Source organism: Macaca mulatta, chromosome 2, assembly GCF_049350105.2.
Source record: "Macaca mulatta isolate MMU2019108-1 chromosome 2, T2T-MMU8v2.0, whole genome shotgun sequence".
Classification (NCBI taxonomy): Eukaryota; Metazoa; Chordata; class Mammalia; order Primates; family Cercopithecidae; genus Macaca; species Macaca mulatta.
Window position 1 is genome coordinate 35,548,631 of NC_133407.1, and position 20,562 is coordinate 35,569,192.

The following is a 20,562-nucleotide window of genomic DNA, read 5'->3' on the forward strand; positions in this document are numbered from 1 at the left end:
TCTTGTTCTGCACAAAAAGGAAAAAAAAATTGAAAAAGTAATTTAAAATCGCTTACTTTTTGAGAGTCATTCATCCTTTGCCTAGCTGTTTATAATCTGAAATCTGAGTATTCGTTGAAACTTAATTTGGGATTCATTACATGTTTTTGTTCTGAAATTCAGAACTATATATAAGTAAATTATGGGGTGTAACAGAAGCTACTTAAGATGCTGAGACCCTATTAATCAGTAATAGAAGCTGAAGTATAGATAACTATTTTTTTTTTAAAGATATATCCTGCCTTTCTATCTCAAAGATGTACAGTAGAGGAAGGTCTCCAAATGGAGAGACTCATTTGAACTTAATTGCAAAATTCCTTTCTCTTGAAAATTTAATTTTTGTAGCTACCTTAGTGTTCTGGGAATGCTGCTTCAATATTTAGTGTTTTGTAGATAAAATATCCTTCTCTTGGTAGCAGAGCCAAAGTAAGCCTAGAACTTTTACATATATAAGAGTAGATGTTAGCAAAAGGGAAATAAACAATGATGGGGACTAGATAATCTGATGTACAAAATATAGTTGTGTTCTTCAGAGTTACAGGCCTTTTTCCATCTTAGATTTACTCTTTCCCCACTTGATGGGTACCATCCTAGTTTTCCTCATCTAGGAACACACAGGTAAACCTCCGTGTGTTACCTCTGAGGCTAGACCCAAAAGATGAAGGCCCTTCTCTTAGCCCAAAGCCTGCTGTCTTAGTACTATCCATAGACTGTCTTCCCTGGTCAGTGGTAATTTGGAATGCTTAACATCTTGTTGGTAAACATACCCGATTACAAGAATATGGCCTGTCAGGCCTTAATAGGATAACTGTCTCACAGTAATTCAACCAAGCCATAAAATGGAATAATAAGGTAAATATTAAGGATGGAGATTGTTTGATACTCTTCTTATTGCCAACATTTTATATTACTTGGTGGCAGCAAGAAGTTTTGATTTGAATTAATCCACTTTCTCACTGTAAGACACTAGCTAAAATGAATCAATTCACTATAAATATGGTACTATACCAGATTTATTCAACAAACCTTGAATACCTTTTGCATCTATGGTGACTATAAAAAGTTGCTAGGAATAAGATCAGGTTCTTAAACACGATGTGATCCAGCGTTTCTCAGCAGGGGAGCTATTGACATTCTGAGCAGGACAATTCTTTCTTGTGTGGGACACCTACTCTGCCCTTTACAGGACATTTAGCATTTCTGGCCTCTAGGCACCAAATGCAAGTTTAGGTTGAGCATACCAAATCTGGAAGTTCAAAATGTTCCAAAATCTGAAACGTTCTGAGTGCCAACATGATGCTTAAAGGAAATGCTTATTGGGGCATTTCAGATTTGGGATTTTCAGATTTGAGATGCTCAACTGGTAAGTGCAATGAAAATATTCCAAACGCTGAAAAACTCTGAAGTCTGAAATCTGAAATACTTCTGATCCCAAGCATTTCAAATGACAGATACTCATCCTGTAGCCTGTTTCCTTATCTTTGTAAATAGAGCCCAGAAAGTTGGTCTGTAACATTAGTAGGCCAATGACTTGTAAACATTTAAACATTCTTCAGCATCATCTTGCAAAGAAGCCCACTATGTAAAACAGATTAAATCAGAGCTGCCTTGTTTGAAACTGAGAGTCCTGCCCACACAGTACCCATCACCCCCAGTGGCTTGACTGGGGTTCCTTGGAGGCCCTTCTTGGAAGAACCAGCGTGCTGTTTTGCGTAAGGTGATGAGAACCAGAACCTGAGAAATTTTGAGATAATTGCCATTCAGTGAGTTGCTTGCCAGGCTCTGTATCCCAGACTTTATTATTTTAACTTAGTAATAGTCTTTTCATTGAAACAACTGTTTATTTGCTTCTAAGACCTACCTCTTTTTTGTCTAGAATTTCTACGTTAATACCTTTCCTATGAGTTGATTAGCTATAGACACATTTCAGTTGTTTCAACACTGACTTTTTAACTTTCTAAATTTGTGCAGCATTTATTTGCATCAGAACAAAGAGAAGAGATTATTAAAAGTGCAATAGACCATGCTGGTAACTACATAGGTATTTCATTGCGGATCAGGAAAGAGCCTTTAGAATTTGAGCAATATTTGAATCTTCGCTTTGGAAAATACAGCACTGATGAATCCATCACATCTTTAGCAGAGTTTGTAGTCCAAAAAATATCACCTAGACATTCGGTAAGACCCATATGTTAAAAATGAAAATTTATTCATCTGATTTTGACATTTTTAAAAATAACTTTTTAATATGTCTCAATTTTATTTTTTGAAGGAGCCTGTAAAAAGAGTTCTAGCACTTACAGAAACATGTTTAGTAGAACGTGATCCAGCAACCTATAATATTGCAACATTGAAGCCTTTAGGAGAAGTAAGTTTCAGCATTGTTAGCTTAAATGAGATTTCTTTCTATTGGTAAATTAGGATATTTTTCTTTGTATTTTAATGTTTACTCATGGCTAAAGCATATGAAATGGACAGAATTTGTATTTAACTCTTAACATATTTATATTAATTGATCATAGAACAATGATTATTACAAAAGTTATTTTCCAAGTATATATAAAGAATGGAACTTGTTACTCAATAACTGAAAATTTGAATGAGACTTTTAAGCAGTTTTAAACTCTTACATTGTAAACAAGTCACATCTTAAAATACTGACTTTTGTAAGCTAAGCGATGCATTTCATAATGAAATACTCTAAAACCATAAACATTTTTTTGTTGAAGCTATTTTTTGTTTTTTCATTAGGTATTTGCATTGGTCTGTGACTCAGAAAATCCACAACTTTTTACCATTGAATTTATAAAAGGGCAAGTACGGAAATATTCTTCAACAGAAAGGTATCTTTTTTTATAATTTAAGTTTTTGAAATCCTAGTATGTGCAAGGCACAGTGCTTGGTCAACAAGGAAAATCAAAGATTTGTAGTCTAGAAATTTAAAATTGTTCAACTTGGGAAAAGACATTTTCTTGCATATTTAAAATGACCATCCCATTTTCAAATTACTTTTTTTTTTTTTTTTTGAGACAGAGTCTCACTCTGTCACTCAGGCTGGAGTGCTATGGCATGATCTTGGCTCACTGCAACCTCCGCCTCCCGGGTTCAAGCGATTCTCCTGCCTCAGCCTCACTAGTAGCTGGGATTACAGGCATGCACCACCATGCACACCTAATTTTTTTCTTTTTTTCTTTTTTTTTGTATTTTTAGTAGAGATAGGGTTTCTCCATCTTGGCCAGGCTGGTCTCGAACTCCTGACCTCAAGTGATCCGCCCGCCTTGGCCTCCCAAAGTGCTGGGATTATAGGCATGAGCCACCACACCTGGCCTGTATAGTGTTTTTATAGTATTTCCAGTAGTATATGACCGGTAGCGGTTTCTTGCCTTACAGAGCTTTCAATCTAAGGTCAACAAGACTGGAATGTTAAGCAATGGTTATGTTTTTTCCTGTCCTGAATTCAAGGAAAAAGAACATCTTAAAAAAAGTACAGATGTTCTAATCAGAGGAAGGATCTTAACGCTCTGTTTATCAGATGCTTTATGTACATTATCTTGCTTAGTCCTGACAGTAACCATAGGAAGAAGGTCCTCTTCTTCCCAATAATACTTACATGCAGAAAGTACAGCAAATTCTTTGTGACTTGAGGTTAGGAAAAGATTTATCAGATGTAATACCAAAAACACAATCCAGAAAAGAAGAAAAGGTTGTTAATTAGACTTCATTAAAGTTTAGAACTTAGACACCATTTAGAAAAAGACAGATCATAGGGAGAAAATCTTCGCAAAGCATATAGCTAATAAAGGACTTCTATCCAGAATATGTAAAGAACTCTTACAACTCAATACTGAAAAACCAAGCGACCCAATAGTAAATGGGCAAAAGATTCAAATAGATACCTCACTGGAGAAATATGAATGGTAAATACATGAAAAGATCATGAATCTTTAGGAAACAAAAATGCAAACTACTACATATTCACTAAAATGACTAACATCAAAAAGACTGCCAGTGCCAGGTATTGGCGAGGATATGGAGAAAAGAACTCTCATACATTGCTGGTAAGAAGGCAAAATGATAAAACCAGTTTGAAAAACAGTTTGATAATTTCTTAAAAGATTAAACACATACTTATATGGCCCAGCAGTTCCACTTTTAGGTATCTATCCAAGAGAGATGAAAAGATGCCTACAGAAAGACTTGCACATGAATGTTCATAATATCATTACTCATTATAGCCAAAAGCAGAAGCAATCCATGTCTAAATCAGCCAGTGAATGAACAGACAAAATGTTGTCTGTTCATACAATGGAATACTACTCAGCAGTAAAAAAGGACTGAACTAATACATGCAACAACTTGAGTGAATCCTAAAAGCCTATGTATGATAAGTAAAATAAGACACCTATGACTACATATTCTATAATTCTGTTTTTATGAAGTTTCTTTAAAAAGCAAAACTATAGAGATAGATGGGTGGTTTCCTGGGGCTGGGGAGTGTTCTTTTGCAAATGGGCATGAGGAAATTTTCTGGAGTGATGAAAATATATCAAAACTGGATGATGGTGATTATACAGTTGTATAAATGTATTAAAAATTATCAAACTGTACATTTTAATTGGATGACTTGTGATTTGTAAGTTAGAACTGAGTAAAGCTGTTAAAAATAAAGGGAGAGAAAGAGACGTTGAAGTTAGTGTTTAAGTAACTTGTGCAGTGTCATGTAGCAGCACAGTGAAGAGCTAGTATTAGAGCTCTTCCTTAGCCCCACTCTTTGTGTTTCCCATTGTAACTGTAGTGTGTCCCTGAGCAGGTTACCTGCTAAAGGGCCTATGCTTCATGCTAGATCAGAATTCCCCTTAATCATCAATGCTAAAACCTTTTTTTACTTTTATTCTTACTTAGAGATTCCTTATTAGCAAGTTTGCTGGATGGAGTAAGAGCCTCTGGTAATAGAGATGTTTGTGTAAAAATGACACCAACCCATAAAGGTCAGCGATGGGGGTTACTCAGCATGCCTGTTGATGAGGAAGTAGAGAGCCTTCACCTCAGGTTCTTAGCTACGCCTCCAAGTAAGTATTGATTTAAATGTAATTACATTTCCACCCATCTACTTAATAATTTAAGAATTAGGGATTCGTATCTTCTTTTTGAACCTCTTAATCTCTTTACAGATGGCAACTTTGCAGATGCTGTATTCAGGTTCAATGCTAATATTTCATACAGTGGAGTCTTGCATGCAGTAACACAAGATGTAAGATAAGTTTTATAATTGTTCATTGTTATTGACTTTTGGTATGGAAACTTTTTTGAAATACTCTTTCTTCACCTAGGGTCTCTTCTCAGAAAACAAAGAAAAACTGATCAATAATGCCATAACAGCATTGTTGTCCCAAGAAGGGGATGTCGTTGCTTCAAATGCGGAACTTGAGAGTCAGTTTCAGGCCGTGAGGAGGCTTGTGGCATCCAAAGCTGGTTTCCTAGCTTTCACTCAGCTTCCAAAGTAAGTTGTCTTCTGAAACTTAATTTCTCTTAGAGAGTTTGAACTACTCAAAATGGCAAATAAAGAACGATTCACTTCCTTTTCCTTGACTAAACCAGATACCTTTTATAGGGTGATATGGTACTTTATTCATGAGAAATGAAAAAGGAAGGTGAGGGGAGGAGAAGCGGAATATTGGTCCCATACTCACCAGTAATATTCCTGACTCTTGAATTTGAATGGGAAATTACATGCCTTTTAGTTTTAGTTAACCCTAAAAAATATTTTTCCTCTCGAAGAAAAAACTATCATGAAGACTGATAAATTTCAGAGGTGGAATTTAAAATACGTCGTTGTTCCAGTAATACAATGGAAAGTTAATATGACGTATTTCAATAATATAACATTAAAATGTTTTGATATTGCTATTATATGCTTGGTTTTTGTTCCAAAAGGTTTCGCGAGCGTCTCGGGGTGAAGGTAGTAAAAGCACTCAAAAGGAGCAACAATGGAGTCGTCCATGCAGCAGTTGATATGCTTTGTGCCCTTATGTGTGTAAGTCATAGTTTTCTTAAGGAAACTGGTTTTTCTTAAGTTGACTGGTGGTTTTGATGTCCACAATCCCAGATTTTCATTGTACCAATCAGTTCTTGTTTCTATGTTTTTTAAATTGTTCTCATAGTTATTCAAATAAACCTTTGTTTAGCATATTCTATATACCAGGCAATGTTCTGTGTGCCAGAAATTCAAAGATCTATAAGACAGAAATTCTTTTCTTCCTTCACTTTGTTGACAGTTTGGTAAAGTAGGCATATCTTTACAAGGTAAGGTAGTAGGGGCCATAGGATCTTGAAAAGCAGCACTTTTTGTTTGGTGATGAGGGGAAATGAAAGATTCTCACCCACTCTTTCTGGAAGATGTTACATTTGATCTGAATCTTGAAGGACAGGCAGGAATTTTCTAGCTCTGGAAAGGCCTTCCTGGGTGGGGAATAGCATGTACAAAGGCATGTTTGGAAAGCAACAAATAATTAAATATGGTTGGGTTATGAGGTATGGGTGGGGGGGTAATTAGGTAATTAGGAGTTGCGGCTAGAGATGTATGCAGACAGTAATAAAAAACCTTCTGTATCAGGAGGGAGGAGCTAGATTTGCATCCTTTTGTAAGGATTTTTTAGCAAGAGAGCAGTAACGTGATCAGGTTTGAGTTTTTAAAAACCCACACTGGTAGTATGTGGAGAATAGAAGTAAAATTAGAGGCAGGTTGACCAAATTGTCATGTAAGAAATGAGTTGCTGAGCTAGGGTAGTCACAGGGGCTAAAGAAGAGGTACATCTGAAAGCTGTTGCGCAGTAAAGATCTAACTCAGTGGCAGCTTGTACAGAGGGAGAAACAATTGTTTAGTATAGTTTTGAAGTTTCTCATTATCTCAGTTTTGTGTGTAGTACCTGGGACTTTTCCTTATATAAAGTGTTTTAGGCAAGCTTAGTGGCACATAAACGTAAGTAAACACTTCTATAAAACCTTGCATCCCCAAAAGTGAATTAATTATATTTACTGTTCCAAACAAGTAGTGAGATAACTAGAACTTAAAATAACAATGATTTGGAGAGTTGCTTTATTATAACAAAAGATGTTCCTATCACCCAGGAAATTCTAAGGGTAAAGAGCTTTGTGTCAGGCTCCCCTATCATTCAGGAAATTGCAAAGGCCTTAGGAGCTCTGTGTCAGGAACCAGGGTAAAAGACTGTTGCAACAAAAGATTCTGCTAGTACCCCTGTCTGCAAGGGTTTTAGGTGCTGTATGTCAGGAGCCAAGGAAAGAGACCTATATATATATTAATATGCCATATATTCCCTCTGCTCAGAATTCTTTCCCTGCTCATCATTCATTAAGAGCTCAAGTCAGCTTTTAAATGAAGCTTACCAAATATGCACACCTACTATGTACCCACAACAATTAAAAAATTTAAAAATAAATGGAGCTTTCCTATTCCTGAAGGTGGTAGTGGTTTATCCCTCCCTGAAGTGAAATTACCCTCATGAATATAACACTTATCTTTCTTAGCAATTTCTTCTTTGGATTATTGCTATTTCTAAACATGGTATATTTTTTCAATCTGTCAGCTTCCTGAGGATAATATTCTTGTTTAATTTTTATTTTTATCTTTAACGGGCCTTGTCAAGCTGTTTAATAAACAATAATTATTTTTTTCTGTGTTTCAGGTACTATTCTATGAATTTCACATATATTATTCAGTCTTCCAATGAACTTTAGAAGTTACTACTATTATATTTTACAGAGAAGGACTTAAGGCCCAAGTAACTTGTTCAAGGTCATGTAGCTAGTAAGTGGTAGAGGAGGCTTCAAGCCCACTTTCTGGCTCCAAAGTTTATACAATTAACCATAACAACGTACAGTATTTGCTAAATGAGCAGAAACAAGGAAGGAAATTCTGACACGTGTTGCAACATGGATGAATCTTGAGAACATGATGCTAGTGAAAGAAGTCAGTCACAGAAGGATAAATACTGTATGATTTTATTTATATGAGGTCAAATTCACAGACAGAAAGTAGAATGGTGGTTGCCAGGGGCTAGGGAAGGCAGAATGGGGAATTGTTGTTTAATGATTACAGAGTTTCAGTCTGGGAAAATGAAAAAAGTTCTAGCGATGAGTAGTGGTGATAGTTGCCCAAAGATGTGAATGCTTAATGCCACTGAACAGTGTAATTTAAAATGGTTAAGATGGTAACTTTTGTTATATGTAGTTTACCACAATAAAAAAAAAGTAAACGGTGCTATGAAACATTGAGCCCTCATTACATATTAGGTGTTGGCTGTGTATCTTACATGAATTATCTCATCTAAGCATTATAGTAATCTTATATAAATACTATCACTCCTACTTTACAGCTGAGGAAAATGCAACTCAGAGTTATGTAAAGTAACTTACGTTGCCTAATGTCTCCCAGTTATTGTCAGTAGTAAAATTAGGATTGGAACTGTACTCCTAACCATCATGCTGGAATGTTTCAATAGTCAAAAGAAAATCACCCTTGAGACAAGTATTTGTTGTTTAGTACATGCTTTTAAATGCTAAGATTTATTTCAAATTTTAGTTTTAAAATTCTGGCTGGGCAAATGTTGTTTACCTTTTAATAAGATCTGTGACCTTTGAGAGAGTACCTTGTGTATATGTTGAGTTAATTGTTGGGCAAATTATCTGTGAAGTCTGATCAAAATCATGGTAAATCATCACTTCTGCCTGCTTATCATGAGTTTCCTTTTTGTCTTACACTTTAAAGGCAATGGTTTTTAATTCTTTCAGTGTGTAATTTGAATACTCTTTATAAATGACTTTTGTGTGATGCTAGCACGTGGGACTGCTTATGAATTACCACTTTTTTTTTTTTTTCATCAACAGCCCATGCATGATGACTATGACTTAAGACAAGAACAGTTGAACAAAGCTTCTCTTCTCTCATCAAAGAAGTTTCTGGAAAACTTACTGGAGAAATTTAATTCCCATGTGGTAAGTTATAATTAAATTTGTCTTCATGGTAGGTCTCATGCCGTTATTGAAAGATAATCTAGAAGTGCGACATGGATGATTTTGTTTTTTTATTATAGCCCCCAGCTTTGGTCAGTATTGGTCACAGTTCAGCTTGGTCACTGATAATAAAATATTTTGTCTTAGGACTGTATCCATTAATCTGGGAAGGATACATGTCAAAGCCTTTAGATTTTCACAGTGATACTCCAATTTTTGTTTTTTCTTTCTTTAAAAATGTCATTATTAAATAAACTGCTCTAAGAAAATTAAGGCAAATCTTTGTTCATCAGTTCCTGATAATTTTGGAGATGGGCATTCTATAGCATCTTGAAGGAACATGAGCAGATTGCCAGAGTTTTTTAAATATTAAGGCAAATCTTTGTTCATCAGTTCCTGATAATTTTGGAGATGGGCATTCTATAGCATCTTGAAGGAACATGAGCAGATTGCCAGAGTTTTTTAAATATTGGCAAAGATTTCTTTTATGCAAATAAACATTAACCTTTGTTATACACATTTGAGAAGTCTTGGTTATACTCTTGAAATTTGACTGAATTTTAATTGATCCTTTTGAGGTATGATGGATAATGGATTCACTGTGTGAGCAAAGCAAGTACTAAAGAGTCATCCAACTTTGAACCTCATGTTGAGAAATTAAAGTCAATGTTTATGTCTGACATATAGAATAACAGAAAGGAACACATTATTGTTACAATGTAACTGAAGCTCCCCATCTTCAAGTCTTTAAGAGAATCTGTTGCTTTGTTTCAGGATCATGGGACTGGTGCCCTAGTTATTAGTTCACTCTTGGACTTCCTTACCTTTGCCCTCTGTGCTCCATATAGTGAGACAACTGAAGGGCAGCAGTTTGATATGCTCTTAGAGATGGTAGCATCCAATGGAAGAACCCTTTTTAAACTTTTTCAGGTGAGAGCTTATAGTTTTCTTATCAGATAGCAGTGAATTTAAGGGAACCACTTTTAGGATCACTGTTTCTAAGATAACATTTGCATACTTCTACAGCAGAGATGTCCAGTCTTTTGGCTTCCCTGGGCCATGTTGGAAGAAGAAGAATTGTCTTGGGCCACACATAAAATACACTAACACTAACAGTACCTGATGACCTAAAAGAAAAAACAATCACAAAAATCTTTTAAGAAAGCTTAAGAATTTGTGTTGGGCTACATTCAAAGCCATCCTGGGTTGGCTTTGAATAAATATAAATATCTATGTAGGCTGCAGGTTGGACAAGCTTGATCTATAATATAGACAAATGTACCTAGTACATTATCGTATTGGTACATTTTGAGCATACAGATTTCTTGGTGTTTCATGTAGAGCGCTGTTGATGGGTGTTGACTGCTGTTTTGACACTCTGCCCATTTTCTATATCTTGCTTTTTTATTTTTTGAGGCAAAGGTCTTGTTCCGTTGCCCAGACTGGAGTATGGTGATGCAGTCACAGCTCACTGCAGCTTCAGCCTCCCAGACTCAAGTGATCTTCCCACCTCAATTGCTGAGCAGCTGGGACCACAGGCACATGCTACCACACCCGGCTAATTTATTTATTTGTTTGTTTTGTAGAGACGGGGTCTCCCTTTGTTGCCCAGGCTGTTCTCATACCCCTGAACTTAAGCAATTCTCCTGCCTTAGCCTCCCAAAGTGCTGGGATTACAAACATGACCCACCGCACCTGGCCTCCATTTTAGTAGTGAAAAACTCATTTTTCTGTGGTAGGCCCAAAGTTCCCTTTTCTTTACAAATTCCCAAATAATAAAATGAGCTTTAGCAGGGCTCTTCATAAACACTGGAAAACGTTTGTTATTTTATACAGTACTATAGTACTTACTAGGTACATGTATGTATATATGATATTTATGTTTTTTTTTATTTTAGTATCATTCAAATAATTATTCAAATAAATGTTGGCTGTTTCCTACTAACATAAATTTTTTGTTTGTCTGTATCTCTGAGGCTATATTGTGAAAATACCTGAAATATTTAACCAAACTGACTTTGAGATATATCCTTTACTAATTTTATGGCTTATACCTTGTGTAAAAATGTATATCCTTCTTTAAGAGTAACAGCTAAATGTGTTGGAATAAAATTCTTCTTTATTTTTTGTTACTTTTTTTCCCCTCACTTTAAAGCATCCTTCCATGGCAATAATAAAAGGAGCTGGGTTGGTTATGAAGGCAATAATAGAGGTGAGAGAACAGTTTTGAAATTTTAACCTTACTTGAATGTTGATAGGCTGTTTTAATTGAAGTTGACAATATTGCCTTTCAGTCTTTTTGGGAAATAAACATTTCTCTGAATAAGAAAAGTAATTTTAAATCTTTAGAAATTAGTTTTAAGCTTGTTACAGAAACAATCCTCAGTAATAAAAGTTTTAATTTCATAGTAAGTGAAGTTGTAGATCAGATAAATCTGTTACTGCATTATTTGTTCATTTTATTTAAAGTAATTAAAAGTTATTATTCTATCTGTTGCTCTTTTTTGGAAGGATAATGTTGACAGTGTTGAAATCTTGAGATTGAATAGAACTCTATTGATGGAGTTAGTTCATAGCAAAATGATATCAAATAAGGCAACAAAAAAGTTCTTGCTAAAGCATATTTGTAATTGAGCTCTAGAGATTGGGACATGATCTTGTCGAAGATACTGCTTCTTTAAGATAGTTGCTTTGTTTCTATATTTTTTAAAAGATAAGGTGGCTATGAATGTTGCATACTTTGATGTTTACAATGATATCAGTCTAAATGGCTTTTGGATTCTTATAATCTTTTGTTGTCATAGAAGCAATTTGAATACAATTTAAGAATTCTACTTTTACCAAAAAATTAATCTACTGTGCATAAGTATAGCACACAATCACAGAATTAGTATGCCCTTAAGTAGCTGTAATTATATATAGGCATTGAACTGGATGGAACATCAAAGTTTATTTGCATTTTTAGTGTGTATATACAACCAAAGGCTAATTTTCTCCCTTTAGCTAATGGGTTCTTTGCTCAGTGTTAGCTTCCAAAGTACCCAAATTTAACAGAACTTGCGATAGCCAAGCCTCTCCTTTTTGTTGGCAGCTACACACGCAAGGAATGAACCTAGTTTTAATATTAAGTTTAGCAAAGCATAGTTTATGAGGTAAAGTTGTCTGGAAACATGTCTACCTTATTCCAAAGGTTTAAAAATTACCTGTGCTACTACTCATCTATGTTATTTTTGGGTGAGTAGAAGATGCATTTTAAACTTTTATTACATACTGAATGGTTTTTTCATTTAAAGATGTAAAATAAGTTTTTTAAAGTTTGGATAGTTTGTCCTGGATTGCCGCCTTAGGGATCATCTTACCCTTTTTCCAAAGGAAGGTGATAAAGAAATTGCTACAAAAATGCAGGAGCTTGCCCTAAGTGAAGGTGCCTTACCTCGACACTTGCATACAGCGATGTTTACAATAAGCTCAGATCAAAGGATGCTTACAAATAGGTAGGTGATTTAATTCAATTTGCTATAAATTAACTTCCTGTCTATAGATAATTGATTCAGATATTACATAAAACTAAATGTGTTTGTATTACACAAATATTACATTTTCTTTTGATCCACCTAGTTCTTTTCCTTTCCTTACAGAAGGATTTTACCCAAACAATCACGGTCCCTGCCTGTGGATAACTTGGGGGGAAACACTGTTTACTTTTTTCCCCCCAGTAACCTATTATCAGGCTCTGACACCACAGCCATGGGACTAGTATGGAAAAGAGTACTTACAAGCTTATGGAACTAGAACCACATGCTCAGGCCTTTTCTCCTTACATTCCTGTGACCATCTTGCATGCACATGACGCCATGTGAAAACCTCACATAGTTGCTTTTTAAATATCTTTGGTCAAATACTCTACTTTAAAAACAAACCACAGAAAACCTTACATATCTAGCCTAAGCTAGACTTAACCTAAATCTCTTTTAATTAAATGATTCCCTTTTTCCTAATAGTCATTCAAATATAAACACATAAATGTATTCATTTATTCCACACTACATGAATTCCAGCCCTTTTAACCCTCTTTGTGATTTCTAACATGTGACCCTTTTGGCTGTCTTAAGCATACCATACTATGATTCATTTTAGTAAAAACAATGAGTATCATAAATATTTTTAATTATATTTTTTGACCTTTTAAATAATAGCATAAGTTGCTGAGTTAAATGTTTAGTTTGTTACAATACTGTACATTTTCTTTGTCACCTATGTGTAGTTATTATACGTCATGGTATGCTGCCTTGCCAGTGATTTTTTTTTTTTTTTACTATTTATACTATTAGAAGAAACTACCTCCCTCACTTGTGTTAACAACAAAAGTAGTCTTAGAGGATAAAGATAAGAAGGATGTTTTCCTAGTATTGTCTTATTAGCAGTGCTAGACACCATCTTTCATTAAAAGTAGAGACTGTTGATAGCCTATTCCTTTAACCCGCCCCCCATGTTAAATGCTTGCTTGTTGTGTTCCTCTTTAGTATAGTTAATCAGTTAAATTCCCCTACTGTGATCAATAAGTGTATTAGGGAAGCATTTTAATTTGGAGAAAATTCCAAAAGGTTAGTAATATTTGAATTAGACTGTTAAAGATCTGTCAATGTATAATAGAAATATCACTCTATTTGCGTTGCTTTATCTTTTACAAATTGCTGTTATAAAGTATTATCTCTTTTGTCCCTAACTAAAGCCTTTTTAGGAGTCACTGACATAACTTACCAAATACCAGTGAAGGAAATTACAAGTTTAATTACTTTAGTATGTTAGCTTTCAAACTGGCACAGGAATAAACAGTTTTAGTAGCGTTCACTTTCTGGTGACAAAGTATATTTTGGGTTTTGCAGTTAAATTTTGTTCTTCAGTAATATAACATATATAAAACATATGTTTGTAGGTGGTTATTTGGTTATTTCCCTCATAGGTTTCATGACCATTCTTATAGCTATGGTAATTGAATCCCCACCAAAGCACAGAAGGGTCACTGGTGAGTAAAATAGGGTTTCCACTTATGAGGAGCTTTCAGTTTAAGGAGACAGATGTTGACATGGGGATTAAAATTAGTAAATGACTAAACCATAGATTGAACTTGGATCTCAGATTTTTACTTTGAATTAAAATATACTCTTAGAGCTTTTAAGTGAGATGAGTTGAATAATTTGCTATAAGTGGTTTAGGTCTTTGCCCAGACTCTAGAAGTGAAAATAATTTTCTCTCTGACCTTGCCAAAACAGTTATATTAGAACATAGTTGTTGACTTCTTGCTTGTTCAGAATTCCAAAAAATGCCAGGATGCCATTGTCACTGTATTAGTAGGACTTGTTATGCAAATTATTTGTGTCATCAACTCTAATTGTTTTTATTGTTTTTTTCTTCCTTTAAATGGGATAAAAACTACTTTTTTCATGTTCAGGTTTATTGAAAATGAGCGTATTTATTAGGAAAACATTTTATTTTTTAGAAAATTCCAAAATATTAGTAACATTTGAATTATAACTCGCCACATTAGATTTTTTAGTAACTATTTTTAACATCGGAATGATTTTTTTTTTACTGTAGCCATATTTTTTATAATTATGTGATATTTTGTTCTTAAAAATTCCTTTCTGTTCTAGCTGAGATAAAGCAGCAAACCTTTCTCAACGTCTGCTTTTTTCAGACAGCTAAGTAGACATTTAGTGGGACTCTGGACAGCTGATAATGCAACTGCAACAAACTTGTTGAAACGCATTTTGGTAAGTCAGTTGAGAAATTAGGTTTATATACTGTCTAATAAAATTTAATCGAACAAGTTATCTGTATTGTTAAAAGGGGATGGTTTGTTTTTGATTGAAAAGGTATTTATCATAGGAGTTACCCTAAAGTTTTACCCTCAATAGCTAAGCCATAGCATTAATTGATTTGGGTTGTTAAGGATAAATTTTCTTTTTCACATTGTTTTGAAAGTGGATTTTGTGCTTTGTTTTTAGCCGCCAGGCTTGCTGGCATACTTGGACAGCTCAGATCTCGTACCTGAGAAGGATGCTGATCGGATGCATGTTAGAGACAATGTGAAAATAGCAATGGTAAGTATGATTGTCCCAAGTGTGTCTTTTTTAGGAGTAAGGGTACTGTTATATATATATGTTTTTTTTGAAACACCCTAAAAATTTTAGAAACAAAGAATTCATTACATTGAATAGTAATACTTAACTATTGATATCTTTCTTGAGGTAAAATTTACAACCTGTAATATCCATCTTTTTTTTTTTTTTTGAGACGGAGTCTCGCTCTGTCGCCCAGGCTGGAGTGCAGTGGCCGGATCTCATCTCACTGCAAGCTCCGCCTCCCGGGTTCACGCCATTCTCCTGCCTCAGCCTCCCGAGTAGCTGGGACTACAAGCGCCCGCCACCTCACCCGGCTAGTTTTTTTGTATTTTTTAGTAGAGACGGGGTTTCACCGTGTTAGCCAGGATGGTCTCGATCTCCTGACCTCGTGATCCACCTGTCTCGGCCTCCCAGAGTGCTGGGATTACAGGCTTGAGCCACCACGCCCGGCCTGTAATATTCATCTTTTTAAAGTATACAATTAAATAATTTGTGGTATATTTCCAAAGTTATGCAACTATCACCACAAATTAATGTTATGAATAGTGGTCATTTTATTCTATGTTTTGTTTCTCTAATTCAACCTATTGGTACGTTCTGGAGTACCAATAAGTGTGTAAATGTACTTTGCACATATGAGATTGATAAATGTTGTCGGTAAAAGGGGCCAACCATGAAAAAAGTTATAGGTAGGGTTTTTTCCCTACAAGATTTGTGTTACTTATAAGGGTTGGGCCATCCGTGGAAAAATTAAACATCTTTATGATATACTACTATAATAATTTCTTATATGTATTCTTTTTCTGTCATCCTTCTCTGTCTGCACCCAGCTCCCACTTGCATCTTGCCACCCCTCATAAAAGAATCATCTTGAAACCTAAGTAGAAAAGTTAAAGTTTTTTGGATAAAAAGTATAATTTGTAGAAGTTTTCAGTTTGTTTCTTCGCTGAACCATAACATCCAGCATTTACCTTATAAGATAGATAGAATGACACAGCTTTACGTAGAGTTTTAAAATAAATTTGCAAACAGGCATGTAATGGATTTCAACATTATTTTACAGGATCAGTATGGAAAATTTAGTAAAGTTCCAGAGTGGCAAAGGCTAGCTGGAAAAGCTGCTAAAGAAGTTGAAAAATTTGCCAAAGAAAAAGTGGATCTTGTGTTGATGCACTGGAGGGATAGGATGGGCATTGCTCAAAAAGAGGTAAAAGTATAATTTGCTTCCAAATTCCTAGCACTTCTGTGTGTCCTGGTCTACTTCAGTTCCGGCTGTTCACAGAGATGGTATTGATATATTTCTTGCTGAATGCCTGAAGCTTAAAAATGAATGGTACCTAATTTCTAATTCATACTGTTATGTACATTTTCCTTAATTCATAGTTTTATGAGTTGATGATTAGGTTTTTATTTCCCTTCTTCTCTGCACTTTGTTTTATACCTATGAAAATAAGGCTCTTCCTGTTAGCCTTTTTATTCAGAACTAGCCAGACAAGTGTTTTGGAGATAAGATTCACATTTTAAATTAAATGTATTGTGTATACTTAAATTTTGTAGTAATTTTTTCTCACATGAAAGTTAGATCTAAAACAGTTTTAGTCTCATTCTTCAGCATGCATTATGTTCTGCAGAACCTGACTCAGTAATGCATTCTTCTATCTATAATGGGTTTTGCAGTGGCTAAGTATGAATTAAGATGTCCTGTAGAAGCAGTCTTGATCTCTGTTTTTGTTGATCACACGTACATTCTTCCTCTTTAACCTTCTCCTTATTTATGGTAGCTATTGCCTTATTCAAGGAAAATAACTTTAATATCTAAAACAAGTGGGTTTCTTATGGATTGCCAGAATACGTAAGCATAGCAGAACAAATATAGTCTTGTGTATCTATCTGAAATTGGGATCAATGTTCAATTCTTTAGAGCTCCAGAATAATAGATTACTGCTAATTTATATATGATATATTCAATATAAAGAATCATTAGACGAGCTTTCAGGTGGCTATGTAGTATAGTAAAGAGAATACTGAACTTTGAATTGGTTAACCTCTGAGCCTAGTTTCATTACTTGTGAATCCAAGTTATGGGTTTTTAGAACCTTACTTTCCTCTTTCATAAATCGGAATAACAATACCTCCCTTCTCTATCTTATAGGGTTTCTTTGATATACAAGCAAGATAATAGTAAAGGCACTATATACATATCTGGTCAGGATAATACTGGTATAGCATTTGAACAGTTGAAAAATCTACAGATATGAATGATTTTCACAGTTATTAAAAATTGCAAGCTCCTGGCTTCAGGTAGTTAAATTGATTTCTAAAATAACAGTTGTTTCAAGCTGTTAAATATAGTTATCATACTGCAGATAAGTTTTTGGCATCAGACTTCATATGTAACATTTATCCAGCATAAGCATGAACACAAAGCTGTCTTAGCTGAAACTATGACAATAATCTGCTATTTTAAAACAATTTAGAGGGAAAAGAATATTTTTAATATAAAAAATGTTTTACTGGTTTGTTGGTATCATTTCCATGGGGTATTACTAAAGTTTTGAGCAAATAATGATGCCAGATAAATGCTGGTCAAGAAGATCTTTTGGTTAGCATCAACGGCTTATCTCCTTTCTGTGTGGGTCCTATTTTTAACATTAATTTCTTTAGGGAACAGCAAATAATCTTTGTGACTTTTGTCGATAGAAACACTAACATCAAAGTTTGGAATGATCTTATGCTGTAGTTAGAGTCTGAAAACTAATCATTGTCAAGATTAACTGGCGATTCTTGAAATAATCTGCATTTCTTACATAATCAGTGTTTATGAAGTCAGTTCCATTTGCAGCTGATGCTCTGTGCTATTAGTAGTAACCTTTGGCTAATGTGTAAGATTGCTTTTTCTTTGTTATTTTCAGTTTAGGGATTTGTTTAGCTAGTTAGAACTGTTAGCCTGAGTCTCCAATTCAGTCACTTAGTTTAGGGAGAGCTTTTTGCCCTTGTTCTGTATAGTATTTACATTTTTATTACTTTGGACTGCCAGTCTTTTGTCCTGGAGGGGAGGAGGGATTGAAGAAAGTACTTCTTAATTAGAAAGTTTAAGAAAAGGTTTGTCATTAAACCAAATTTTGAATTATTTATATACTTTATTCAAACCACTTTGCATTAGCTTTCATGATAGTGCACAGAATTAAAATTTGTAGGAAACGTTTTCTTATATAACTTACAGGGTTTATATTTCAAACAATATTTTTTAAAATTTATTTTACCTTTTTTTTCTATATCAGCTAGTCTGGGGGTTTTTTGCACTTTAATTAAATTACAGACTTCCATGTTTTAATCTATACCACTTTCTACTTTTTGTTTCTATCACAATGAGGATTAGAGTTTTCATGTCTGATATATACATAGGTTTCATTTGGAACAGAGATTCTTAACCTCTGGTCCATATATAGACTTTAAGAATTCCTTGAAATCTTCTCTTCCAGTTGCAACCTGAAGTATGTGCCTATCTCTGAAACAGGGGCCATATCTCTCTTTGAATTCTCAGAGGGTTTATGACTGCCTAAAATTTGAGTCACAGGCTTAGAGAAGCACGTGCACCTATTTTAGTCTTAAAGTGAAGATAATTTTATATTGATGTGTAATAGATATAATTTAGCAGATCTAGGCTCATTCTGTTTTTATTTTTAATTTTTTTTCCTTTTTACAACTAAATTCAGGACAAAAACAATATGGTGAGTGTAAGTTCCTGCTACATGTGTGAAATGCATTAAGCTGCCTGGCATGTGGAGTCATCTTTGATAATTCTTTGTTTAATAAATTCAAGTCTTACTTCACATGTGTTTGAATGTAGACACATTTCTTCTCCATTAGCTATTTCAATTTGTACTTGCTCCTCTTGGCTTTGGTAGCACTTTAACAACCTGTAATCTTTTGCGTTTATTGTTGTCCCAAGACTTTTGTGTTAACTGCATGTAAATGTTTGAAACAAGTCACTGTTTTTGACTATTATAAATTTTATTAATCACTGTAAACTAACAAAATTTGGTGTTGAAACAGCTTTAGACTACATGGAAAATACTTGAGTAACACTATGGAAATATATGTTGTCAAATTATATGTGATATAATTTAATATCCTACATTTATATTCATGTTTTATAGATTTTATTTATTCCGTTAATTTTTGTTTCTGTCAAAATTTGATGAAAGAAATGTTTCTCATTACTTATAAATTGATGATCTTCTGACTAAGCCTATTTGGTAGCCCCAGATTGAGCACTATGAAGTTTTTTTCTATTCCAGAATATAAATCAGAAGCCAGTAGTTCTTCGAAAGAGAAGACAAAGAATAAAAATAGAAGCAAATTGGGATCTCTTCTATTATAGGTAAACTTTAGGTCTCTTTCCCAGTAAAGATTAAATTTAGTATTACCATGAGAGCATCATGACACGTTTTTCTTCCCTGAAACTATTGCTTTATGCCACAGGTATTTTTATGCCATCAAGTTCAGGAACTATAACTGTTAAGATTGGGGTGACTAGAGATGCTCCTAAAATTAAAGCTTTTCATAGAGTGATAGTCTGAGGAACTAAAATTACATGACTTTATTAAGGCTTAGTGATGATTACTTTAAAATACTTTATTGTGGGCTTAGAAATAATTGCATAATTCCTAGTTGGAAATGGAGTCTTAAAAGAGGCAGATGATAATAACATAAGACTTGTGAGAAATGAGTGTCCAAATTAGCTGATAGAAGGGCCTTCCCTCCTTTCAAATGTGGTAACCTCTTCCCATCCACTAATCTCACCCTCACCCTGCACCCCCTTCCCGGACACACACACACACACATATAGGACAGGGAAACAGTCATTTTGGGGAGTTTGCAAAGCTTCTTTTAGATAACTTAAAGTACTCACTCTAGAAACTGACATATCAATTATACCTTGGCCAGTAAAGAAAAATATGTCCTTTGAAAACTCCCCCACACTACTTTTAAAGTATACAGTATGTATGTAGTATATCCTTAAGTATATGCCTTGGATTTCTCTCTCAGTTGTGTTGCGCCCCATAGAACTTCCTTGGAACTCTGAAATGAGACTTTCTAGGCGGATTGCAGACTTGAAAGTAAGCATATGTGAAGCCCGTTCATCCCCAGTTAGACTTGTTCCCAAATATTTTACAATAGTTACTCCAAGCATATGAGGAAGATACATGGAAAATGCTCAGTCATAGCTTGGCAGTTTGCAGTATTCTTTCTTGGGTAGTCTGTAAAGTCCTAACATATATAGACTATTGCTGATTCCACATGCTTTACCCAAAAGTCCAGCAATTCTTATCTCCCCAACCTAAAGTTCTGTATCTACAATAGA

General features: G+C 34.6%; 1 protein-coding gene across 1 annotated transcript in view; it reads left to right on the top strand.

The window, feature by feature from the left end:
- Positions 1-20,562, top strand: part of DNAJC13 (DnaJ heat shock protein family (Hsp40) member C13) — a 121,165-nt gene that overhangs the window by 34,762 nt on the left and 65,841 nt on the right. Inside the window, exons 7-21 of the mRNA XM_001115526.5 lie at positions 2,011-2,217; positions 2,312-2,407; positions 2,791-2,882; positions 4,942-5,108; positions 5,211-5,290; positions 5,370-5,539; positions 5,974-6,073; positions 8,944-9,051; positions 9,844-9,999; positions 11,225-11,281; positions 12,442-12,563; positions 14,768-14,843; positions 15,078-15,173; positions 16,258-16,401; positions 19,496-19,578. Coding sequence (XP_001115526.2) covers positions 2,011-2,217; positions 2,312-2,407; positions 2,791-2,882; positions 4,942-5,108; positions 5,211-5,290; positions 5,370-5,539; positions 5,974-6,073; positions 8,944-9,051; positions 9,844-9,999; positions 11,225-11,281; positions 12,442-12,563; positions 14,768-14,843; positions 15,078-15,173; positions 16,258-16,401; positions 19,496-19,578 — 1,754 coding nt within the window. The remainder of the gene's footprint in view (positions 1-2,010; positions 2,218-2,311; positions 2,408-2,790; positions 2,883-4,941; positions 5,109-5,210; positions 5,291-5,369; positions 5,540-5,973; positions 6,074-8,943; positions 9,052-9,843; positions 10,000-11,224; positions 11,282-12,441; positions 12,564-14,767; positions 14,844-15,077; positions 15,174-16,257; positions 16,402-19,495; positions 19,579-20,562) is intronic.